We start from the raw sequence: 11,948 nt of genomic DNA on the forward strand, positions 1-11,948 counted from the left end.
TTTTGAAAAGTGTGCATTTTATTTAATCCCAAAAACCTTTTAGATAGACCCAAAAGTCCTATGTCTATTTATCTTTTCATCTTTCCCTATACTTTGCTTCTTCTCTTTATCTCTCTTTCTCTGATGTCGGCGACAACCACAACTACGCCTTCATTCTTTTCTTTCTCTTTCGAACCTACAGTCATTGGCAATTGGCGACCACCATTGATTGGGGTTTACTGACAACCACCAAGTACCAATTTCTTATTTCACGCTCACCGACAGCAAAAGAAATGAGTTTCCAACGAAGAAGATGAATAGTTATACTCAAATCTGATGTAGATTTTAGATACTACTAGATCTAAACTAAAAAATAATTGTCGAAGTACAAGCATCTCTTTATATCTGTCTCTTTCCTTCGATCTTTCAGTTTTTTTTTTTTTTTTTTTTTTTTTTTTTACTTTTTCTACACGCTTCTATTTTTTCTTGTTATAATAGAAAAAAAATTCAAATTCTGAGCAAGTTATTTTCGAGTTGTAGTTACAGGCGATGAAAACTATAAAATTTTACAGTTTCATTTTTTTTTGTGTGCTGAAATGAATCATTCTTTAGAACTGTAAAATTTTACAGTTTCATAACTTTTTTTAAAATTGTAAAATTTTATAGTTTCGTAACATATTTTTCAATTTGATTAATAAGGATAAATGATTAATAGAATCATACTTTGAAACTGTAACATTTTATAGTTTCAAAACTTGTTTTTTAGTTTGATCAATATTAAAGATTATTTACTTAATAGCAATAATTCAGAGTACTAATTTTGATACCCTAATAGAGCACTAATGACATGGCAGTCGTCAAAAAAAAAAAAACCAAAACCAAATCATCACATCACAGTGAATGGGACCCACTGCCAGCTCATTAAAGCTGGCTTTAGAGCTCAAGAATTAAAGCTACAAAATATTTTTCTTTGCTTAAACTCTACAAAAATTGAAAATAATCGGCTTGTTTGGTTTGTTTTTGGGAGAGTTGTTTTTGAAACAAATTTGGGAGAGTTGTTTTAGAAATTTTTTTAGTTTGTTTGGTTGTATATTTTGAGAGAAAATTTTTTTGTGGGAGTTTGGGATGATTTGATATTTTGGAAGAATTGAGTAGATATGTGTGAGAGAAAAAGTTATTGAAAATGAGAGAGGAGAGAGAAAAAGTGATTGATTGATGTGTAAAAGAGAGAAGTGATTTTGAAAATTGTTTGAGAAAAATCTCAAACCAAACAAATTTTGAGAAATTTTTTTCTAAAATTCATCTCCCAAATTCAAACCAAACAAGCCCAATATATTTTTTTTCATTGTTGTTGTTTGTTGTTCTTAGGTTTTTTTTTTAGCTTATCAATATTTAACGTATTTTGCTATGTTTTTTAGCTTTAATTTCTCAATTTATTCTCTCTTTTTTTTTTTGGGCAATATTCTGGACATTTCGGTGAGTCTCCGACGATATTCTTGTAGACATTTCGACGACTTTTGGTGACGTTCAAAATATTCTGGTAAAATTCTGGTGGTATTCAAGCGACTTCTCGGTAATGTTAAACATTATGACGAGTTTTCGATAATCGTCTGACAGTGATAAGATGTAATACCGTCTTTAAATTTTAAAAATAAAATAACTTTTTTAATAATAATTAAAAATATATAAGACTAATTGATATAAGTGATTTATTTTAAAATTAGATGAGTTTTGAACTTTGTCTATTAAACTTATCAGTAAGGCCAAGTTTGGGAAGACTAAATAAGTGTACTTTTTGACTTTTTATGAAATATGGGTTGGATTTGGGTTGGGTTTGAAGTGATGTGTTAGAGATTTGATATGACTTAAATAAGATGATGTGACTTAAATAGGATAGTGATTTTTTGACTTTTTAAATTTTTTAAAAGATGCCAAACTTGACCTAAGTTCCCAAAATTAAATTATTTTGATGGGCCGTTATTGGGCCAATCGAGAAGGGTCCAATAAGATCTACTCCTCTCTGTCTAATTGCCCTAATCTCTCTCCCTCTCTCTCTCGTCACCGCTCGCCAGCGCCGTGGCCACCACCGTCCACCGTCTCTCTCTGCCGGCGTTACTACCGGTAGAATAATATTTGAGCACCAATTTTTATACAATACGCAACCCTCAACAGTGCTAGGGTTTGTCCGAGGCAAGTTAAAGAGGTAAACGATGGTTGAAACACTTTTAGAGGATATCTTTAGAGTTGAGCGAGTCGACCCAGATGGTAAAAAGTTTGATAGAGGTATGTTTTCTAGTTTGGTCATGTCTCCTACTGAATTTTGATTTTTTATGTTTTTATATGATATGGGAAAATAAGTGTTTCTATAATAATGTTTCTTATACCTAATCAATCCATTGGAAGTAAACCCCTTTATTAATTTGTGAAATATATATACTACAATATCTATTATGTGTTTTAATGCCATGCTAGATTTGAGCTTAAGTGGACTGCGGGGGTTGAGTTTATAAGCTTATCAGCTATGAAAGAGGGATACTTCAAATAAGAAGACGTACCGGATACCGATACTTCTTAGATACTTACGGATACATATCTGATACTTATTAAAAGTATCGGAAACTTATTAATTAATTTTTTATTAATTTTGAAGTATCGGATACTTATGCCAAGTTTGGCATACCTTAAATAATCCATCTTTTTATTTTTTTTCATTACATCACCTCTCTACTTTTCTGTAAAAAGACAAAAAGTGCGCTTATTTAGGTCATCCCAAACAACCCCTTAGTTTTGCTCCAAGTCACATATTATCGTATATTTTTGAAGTATCAAATGCTCCAAGTCACGTATTACTCCTTTTATGAAATTAAAATTGTATCATTTCTTGCATAACATTATAATATAATATAATTATGAGAATAAATAGAATATGTTTACAATACTTTGCTTAATTTTTTTATAAAAATAACATAGTAAGTTAAAGTAATAGAATTCATTAAATTGACATATCTTCATTGTATCATGCATGTCCTCTATAACTGCATAGAAGGAAGGATTAATAAGATAATATAACAATAGTAAAATTAAATATCAATATATAAATAAGCAAATAAACTTGCATAGAATATTTTTGATTAGTGCAAAAGGAAAAAGCATAGGGTCAATTTGTGGATTGTTTTGATATTATAATATCAACATGTTAGACTTGATATTAAAATGAAATATTTGCAAGACCTATTAAAAATTTAAAAACTAAACTAGCTACTACCTTAAATTAATACCTAATTCTTAAAAATTAATATTTTGCATCATAAAGTTACTGTGATTTCTCAACATTCTTGAACTTATGTGTAACTCACTGCTAATAATTATTTATTTTTTATTTTTTGCAAACGTATCCTAGACGTACCCGTATCCGTATCTTACTTTTTTAGGTTTTGCTGTATCACTGTATCCGTATCGTATCTGTACCTCGTATCCGTGCTTATCAGGGTTTTAATGTAACTGGATTTTGGCCTTATGATACCATTATTATCCAAAAATATGAAGCTTATTATGAGAGGATGTTCAGGCTATCATTCTTAGGCAAACAACTCACTATAATTGGCTTGTTATGGCTATGGGTTTACACAAATTCCATAGGTGGTAGAGTGATTGCCCTTGTCCAAGGAGTGTGGGTAATTTAGGGGTTGTTTGGGGTGTCCTAAATAAGTACACTTTTTGTCTTTTTAGACTAAAAAGTTGAGGTTGAAAATATGAATGTTTCAGTTAACTTTTTGACTTTTTATAGAAAAATGTGTATTAAAAAATTATATAAATTAATGTGTAGGGAAAAATTAGTATTGGGAGTTGTGCAGCCGTAATTGTTGACTTTTGGTGAATAGTGATAACTTTTTAACTTTTTGAGTAACTTTTTGACTTTTTTGCTTTTTTGAGACTTCCCAAACTTTGCCTTAATTTATCACCCCAAGAAAAAAAAGGCTGGTCTATAGCTGTTTAGTCCAAGGAGTAGAATTTTCAAGCCTGATAAAAATTTATGAGAACTTAAACTTTAATGGGGAATTTTCTGATTGGGTTAAGCCTTTCAAAGCAGAGCATGGGCATGGATGAACTGGATGTACCTTAGCAAGTGTTATACGTTGCCTGTTGAAATTGTTGACCCCAATTGGGAACCATCTTGTATGCTGAAATGATCATATACATTTGTACAATTTGATGTGCATGCAATGCATCATGTGGTGGTTTCTTTAGGCCTGGAATATTCAGTTCAGTATTTTGAAGTGTTATGCAATTGGGAGCTTGAGGTGTTGGAGGGTGTCATTGAATTTCTTATGCCATCAACATCATTGGCATGCCTACAGAGGCTGGCTGTGAATGATGGCAGATTTGAGGTGAGTTCTTGATGCACTAAAGATTCAGGACCAATTGTTGACAATGAATGGCACACGATCAAGCAGTAGGGAAGCAAATCTAAGACGCTAATTCATTTTAGTTGTATGATAAAGTAGTATTTAGGTTTGTGTAATTTAGAATTTTGTTATTAGGTGCAGTTTTCTTAGTTGCAAGGTAACCTCCTTTGGAGGTGAGTGCTTGCAGGTAGGCAAGCAGCTTGTCATCTAGTTTAATGCAGTGTTTGCATGTAGGCAATGTGTCACCAGTTTGGGTTAAGTGGCTGCATTTTTGCAAATTGTTGCCTTCTTATTTTGTGCCTTTTCTATTCCTAGCCTCTTCACCATAAAGTAACCTCCTTAGCTATTATATATAGGGCTATAATCTCTCTTGAAGATGTTTTTTGAAGAATTGAAATTTCAGATTTTGTTATTTCATTGTTGCCATATTTTGTTACTCATTAGGGCTTGGTTTTGAGTCCTAAAGCTCGTGGAATTCGAGCCTGGTTGCTTGATTTTCCAGAATCCAGTCCTAAAAGCTGGTTCTTGCATATTTCAGCGTTGATTTGAGTGTTATTCGGGTTCACCACCTTTGTTTGTAGTTATTGGAGCCTCCAACCAAACTACATGATGTTCCATTATAAGGTCTTGGGGGAAGGGGTGTATGGAGTAGTGCTGGTTTTCCTTGGAAGAGTATTTAGTGTGTTAAGGTGATTTCCTGGTTGATATCTTTACCACAAATTGGCTCTGAGAAAACTTCTCACAATTAATAATGTGGTTAAAAGGGAGAAGGTACTCCCCTAATTGGTTATAATATCTTTTAACATCTTTTAATTTATGTATATATATATATATATTTTAAAAGAAGAATAAGATGAAGAATAATAACATGTTTAATATCTCTCCCTTTAATGATAATTAGATACTTTTGATGCATTCAAAGAGTCTTTACGGTTTCTCTGAAATATAATGCAGCGTCTGCTAGTGTTTGGAGCTAATAGTTTCATAATGTTTTTCTTAGTTTCTCGAATTGAAGCAGTCAGTGAGCAGCTTGATATGCACATGCAGCTAGATGTAAACACAGAGATATATCCTCTTCATGTTGGGGAGAAATTCATGATGGTATTAGCATCCACTCTAAACTTGGATGGAACACCTGACAGTGGTTATTATACTCAGGTAATCTTAATCTTCCTGTAACTTTTTATTACTGATGAATAAACTTTGAATACCACATTAGTTGTCACATTATTATTAATTGGCCATTTAGTTCTCACACTATTATTAGTTGGAGACTTGCTCTTGCAATTTGACCCAAGTCATTCAAGCTTAGTCCTCAGACATGGTGTGAATTTTGATGATGTTGATTAGTAATGCAAATATCCAATTCCATCTCTTCACACTCTAGGAACAGGTTCCACTCTTGGTCATATAACTGTAATCCATTTATTCAGTGTGTTGAATTTTCATTAGCCTATATAAAGTAGTCGGTAACATGATGGATAAGATCTGTGTACTCAACCCATACTACTTGAGATCAATTCAAATATAATTTGCTTGTAGGAAACTATTCTTCATTTTTGGGACAATAATTTTCAATTTTTAATGTGTTCTAAGAACTGATTTTGCCCGCTATAGATAGGACTGACAGGACTGACTTGTTTATTCTAACTAGCTGTGCAATCAATTGATGAATTTTCTAGACTTTCCTTTTAGGTAATTCCTTTTCCTTTTTTCTTCTCTTGCTCCTACATTTGCAAGCTTTCTTTCATGATCAATTGTTTATTCTTTCGTGATTTCTAATTAAGAGTTCTTTAAAAGGATTAGAAGAGTTTAGTTGTCATTATTAAGACACACTATAGTCTTTGACGAGTAAGCTTCCCCTTGTTTGCTTTCATTTTAGATGAACCTACTCAAGGTTATGCCAAAGTTTAATGCCCGGATGGTTTTCTAAAAACATTTCTTAAGCTCTCTATTTATTTTAAAGTGGTTTTAGTATATGAACCATGTTCTTATTATATAATATCATCAAGTTTTGGCATAGAAGTTGTTTCCTAGAGCAATGACAGGTGCTATATGCTCACAGGTTTGAGCCACAGGAATTAGCCTCTTCAAAAAAATGTGGGGGGAAGGCGCCTGTTGCCCAAGTATGGAGGTGAATTGGATTGACAAATAAAAAGTTAAAAAGTTAAAACCCAACACAAACTATGCAAACCCAAATTACCACACTATGCAAATGATGAAATATAAAATAACAATATATATACCCAAAGTAAAGATGAATAGTTTTTAATGCAAGTACATGGGCTATGGGTAATGAGCTGGGTTTGGCTCTTTGCCAAAAACAAATTGGATCTTTCAGGATGCCTAGTGTGTTCTTCTAAGGGTTATGCTAATGAGAGCCCTATGGACTGCCATTAAGGTGAAGAAAATGCCAAAATATTTAGAGTCCCAATGCACTTTTCAGACGTTCCCAAATACTTTTATACATTTCTATACACTTACATTGAGGCTGATGACTACTCATTGGGCAGTCATCAGGATTTTCTTTGTCCTCTAAATAGGTAGTCCAATAAGTTAAATAGCTAAAAATGACAAAAGCTGGCTGATGTGACAAATGGGATGTCTTCACTTACGTTTGGTTATATTGTATCTGTGATGTGATACTCGTGCTCTCCTGTTGGCCTGCTGTGCACCATGTAAAATAGCAAATCAAGGTTTTGGGCCTTGGAAGCATCTTTCTCATGCCTTATGTGGGACTTAAGAGGCTGCTGCACCCCACCGTTTTCAATCTCTATGTAATCATTTATTGAGATGTAAGCTTCCTTGAATGATGTTTTGTATTGCGTTGTATGTAAAAAAGACATCTTATGTACTGTAAATAATCAATTTCAGGGTGGAAGGAAGTCACTTGCAGACAAGTTTGAATATGTCATGCATGGGAAGTTATATAGGATCTCAGATGCTTCAGGACCAAATGTTAAAGTGTACGTATGCGTGCTTTAAAAATAGTGTAAATAATAAAATCTCTCTCTCTCTGTGCTGTTTCTTTATTTCTGTCTCTGATCATTGCTTCATTGGGTTTTTTTGTTTTGGGTATCAGGGAGATGTGTGTATCATTTGCAGGGCTTTTGATGCTGCTGAAAGGGGACCCTACTACTGTTGCACAGAAGTTTGAGCTTGACCAGAGGTTGTTTATCCTCATCAGGAAGGTCTGAAACTCTATTGTAAATCACGAACAAACTTATTTCCATTTTGGCTCAAAGAATATGTAATCTGAGATGCTCCTCAATTTCTGAACTTTGGATTTTACTGTTATAACAGTTTAGAAACCCTACTTAGAGATATATTATGAAGTGTGGGTGTATTCTCACGCATGCTTGTGTATTTGAACCACATCTTTTATTAATAAATATGGTTAAGGAAGAACATTCTGGCTGCTGGAGGCACCCATGCCATTTGCTGCTTGGACAATCTTTTCCAAAATGCTTGCTTAGATATCAACTATTCTGTATTTCCTAGAAAACAAACCTGTCAATCTAAGTAAGAAAATTCCGTGCCAACATCACTGTATATGTTACCTGCTGACATGGCTTCTATGTACACAACCTTTCCTTAGGAAAACGTATTCATCTAACTATGCTTCTTGTCATTAGTTTGTTCCCTCTTCATCATATGTTAATGATGTAAAAAATTCCCCACTTCTTGAGACTTGCTGTGTCTCATGCCAACTTGGGTCCGTGGTTTAATTGACCCGGGAGCACAAACGCTATTCAGAGGAAGACAAGCAAAGACGAGATAGCAGTAGCATTAGGCAGTGAGAAGGAAGTAGTCTTTTTGTTTCCACTTGAACATTTGAACCTTTGAATTATTGTTGCCCTTGGGACAGCCCTTGAACCTTTTTTACATAGGGCCATGTGGTTAGGGAAGTCTTCTGTTTTCTCAACTGCTATTTCACTAGCTTTCAAGGAATGGAATATTGTCAAGCATGGTTTTGCCAAGGCTTCTTGTAGTTGCGTGCTTGTGAACCATTCAGTGTATTTTTAAAAAATAATTACACATTCATTAAAACATTTATGATTTTAACAATTAATATTTATAAATTTTACCACTAATATGTAATTAATTTTGTAGAAATTCACTGGTGCATAAATTTCCAGTAAGTCATTGACGATCACCATTATTAAATATATATAATAATAATTTATAATAGCAAATAATAATCAACTATATAAAATGATCACTTTTTTACTTTAATTCTTAAATTTTTATTTTTTTTATTTTAAGGTTTAGGATTTAGGGTTTAATTCTTAATTTTTTTTTTATTTTATGATTTAGGGATAAAATTTATTTATTTTTACTTTAGAGTTTAGCGTTTAATTCTTAATATATATATATATATATATATATTTATTTTAGAGTTTAGGTTTTAATTCTTAACATTTATTATTATTTTTTTATTTTATGGTTTAGGGTTTAATTCTTTAAGTTTATTTATTTTTATTTTAAGGTTTAAGATTTAAGGTATAAGGAAAAGTGTAATTTATGATGCCAAAAAACATAATAAGAACATAAAAAAAGAAGAAGATAAAACTATGTCATTTGAAGGACAATAAAAAACACAATAGGGGGTCACAACAGTGACACCGTGGCCAAAAAAAAAAAAAAAGGCTTAGCGTCAGATATCACACACACACACTCACACTCTTTTCTCTCTTTCTCTCTCTCTGTGACACACTTACACCCACATCACTCCACTCTTTTTCTTTCACACACATCCACACACACTTATAATAAATAAATAAATAAATAAAAATAATTTGATTATATTTATTTTAATAAAACACATATAATTTTTAATATATATAAATTTTATTTTTATAAAATTAATACCAATAAAAAGATATCAATCATATTTTTAAAATGAGACCAATATTAAATATATATAATAATAATTTATAATAATAAATAATAATTACTCTGTGCCAAATATTTTTTGTTTTTAAATTCTTAATTTTGAAGATAAATATTTATACTGAAAATATATTTCAAACATAAAACGGTTATAGGAAAACCGTTTTACAATACAGCTTTAGCAAAGCCGTTTTTTTTAAAAAAATGTTTGTTTTTTCGGTTTGTCAGTGTTGGTTTTGGTTGAATACACGTTTTTGCCCTGTTCCCCAATCTAACACACACAGACGAAGCCGAAAAGAGATGAAGAGAGACGAAGAGAGTGCACAGCAGATGAGGGTAATCACTTTTTTGGTTATCACTGTTGAATAGATGAATGAGTTCAGAGATCTTGTTTGTTCCCTTAAATATTTGTTGCCAAGAAATATTTAAATAAAACTTCACACATCGTATACAAAGTATCTAATTTGCTAATTACTACTACAAACAGGAAAACAAAATAAAGGTATGACTATAACACTTATAACACTTCAGAACGGCGTAGCTAGTTCAAACATAAGTATCCCACAAAAATAATTTGTGGAAACATTCAACATAACACAGTACATAAAATAAAGCGACGAGTACAATACTTAACAGTTACATAGACAAATATTAGACAAACCTTTCACAAACTCATTGTCGGAAGAGTTATTTTAACACACACAGTACATAATTATGGATAACAACATATAATCTAGTAGATAGATAGACACCTAATCCTCGCTCAAATCGACAATCTCAGAGTCTGAACAATCTAAGAGCTTAGGGTCAAAGAGAAGTGCATGATCCTCCTTGATAGCCTCAGCATTTGGTGTTGTTCCTTTCTTCTTGGCATCCGACTTAAGTATAGATAGTTTCATATCGCGGGCTAACCTACGACGCATTTGAGAAATCTCAGGTCAAAGTTTTTCACATAGTCGATCAACATTATCTGTATCTTCCTTTTGGATCTCACCTGAATGTTCTTTCGGCACCTTTAGTAGATTTTCCCGATATAATCTTTCCATTTGCACTCGCTCTATAAATAGTGTGGGCCACTTCAAAAGTGTAGCGTCTGCTAAACCACATCCTGTTTGATTATCAAATGGATCCTCTACGAAACCACATGGATCTCGATAGCACTTGGGCATGACAAAATGTCGCTTCCCAAACCTATCATGATAAGTACAAGAGGCATCTAACAAAGCAAATGGTGTTTCATCATCAGCATCACCACTTTCCCTTCCCGTTTCTCTTCCTTGGCGTGGACTCTCACCTCTTTCAAAGTTCCTACCCCCTGCGAGTCCCCTTCCCGTTCCTCTTCCTCATCATGAACTCTCACCTCTGCGATTCCTATCCCTTGCTATGAATCTATACTCCATTTGATTTTTTCTCAATAAATAAACGACAGTTTCCTAGGGCGACCTGAGTGGAAAGGTTGTGTGTTTATTATCACTCTGTCTTTTATATAGTTGTTTGTCAACACTATTGCCATATGGTCGTATTAATGTGACTTAGATGAGTTCTAAAATGTGAGAAAAAAACAAAGCATCTAAGTCGCTGCACAAAGTCACATGCCATTAAAAGCCCACATATACCAACACATCTTTATGAGTTGTCATTGTAAGGAATAAACAGTCAATGCTAAACAAGCTCCACACAATCAGTACTTCAATCTTCACTCGAAAGTGACTACTCACTTTTTCAAAAAAGACCAATCATTCGTACACTGTTTACTGTGGCCATGTGAACTTGGCCATTGCATTGAGTCCTTTAATTTATTACGTCTATTAAAGTCACTACATCACTGCATCACTGAGAAATGTTGGACGTATCATTGCAATAACTTTGACGAGACTACTTATTGTATGAAAAAAAGCAAGAAGTCATACCATAGCTATTGTGTCCATGTGAACTTCAGCAATTCATAATGGGATGAGGGGGTGTTAGAACAAAACAACAAAACAATTAGACCCTTTGTGTTTAAAAAGCCACCCTATGCGGCTTCAAATAGATTGATAAATCTTGAAGAGAAAATATTATAGAGTTGGAATGTATTGAAGATTAATTTGTAGTAGAGTACTTATAGATGGGTTTTTGGATGTATGGAACTTGAAAGTGTTACAGATAAAAGCTAGTCTAGTATCCAGACAAGAACAACACCGACTTAAATCAACACATAGTTAACTAAAAATTTGAGAGAAATCATTAAAAAGTAGTTCAAAGAGATTTTAAGAGCAGTTAATACAGCAACAATTCGAGAAAATCAAGGGAATGGAACAAGTTAAAAGATATCTGCCGAACCGAAGAATCCAAACCCCATCATGTATATCTAAATAAGCTCAGAATACTTATAAAAGATAGAGAAATTAAATTGAAATTAAATTGGTTAAATTTCTCCAATTAAATTAAATTAAATATGTAAGGTGAAAAGTGAAATTAAATATATTGTCAAGGCAAAATAAATTGAATTAAATTTTTAAGCGGAAAAGTGAAATTAAATTTCAAAGCGGATTTGAACTTTGCTTAAAACCTTCAGATATGTACTGAGTAGTCAATAAAAGTCGAAGTGACAACTCCTATAAAGTTGATGCACAGTTGTTCAGGTCATAAAGGTTGACGTGACAACTCTATTACAATAATTTTAAACAT

At 32.7% G+C, this 11,948-nt stretch overlaps 1 protein-coding gene across 1 annotated transcript; it reads left to right on the plus strand.

Moving 5' to 3' along the window:
• The first annotated feature begins 1,926 nt into the window (after positions 1–1,926).
• LOC114288423 (DNA-directed RNA polymerases II and V subunit 8A) lies at positions 1,927–7,793 on the plus strand. Its single transcript, XM_028231926.2, has 4 exons — positions 1,927–2,262; positions 5,386–5,543; positions 7,260–7,351; positions 7,468–7,793. The coding sequence occupies exons 1-4, from the start codon at positions 2,190–2,192 to the stop codon at positions 7,580–7,582; spliced, it is 438 nt and encodes a 145-aa protein (XP_028087727.1). The 5' UTR covers positions 1,927–2,189; the 3' UTR covers positions 7,583–7,793.
• Positions 7,794–11,948: the final 4,155 nt, after the last annotated feature.

Source organism: Camellia sinensis, chromosome 1 (genome assembly GCF_055761805.1).
Source record: "Camellia sinensis isolate YWXY chromosome 1, ASM5576180v1, whole genome shotgun sequence".
Taxonomy (NCBI): Eukaryota; Viridiplantae; Streptophyta; class Magnoliopsida; order Ericales; family Theaceae; genus Camellia; species Camellia sinensis.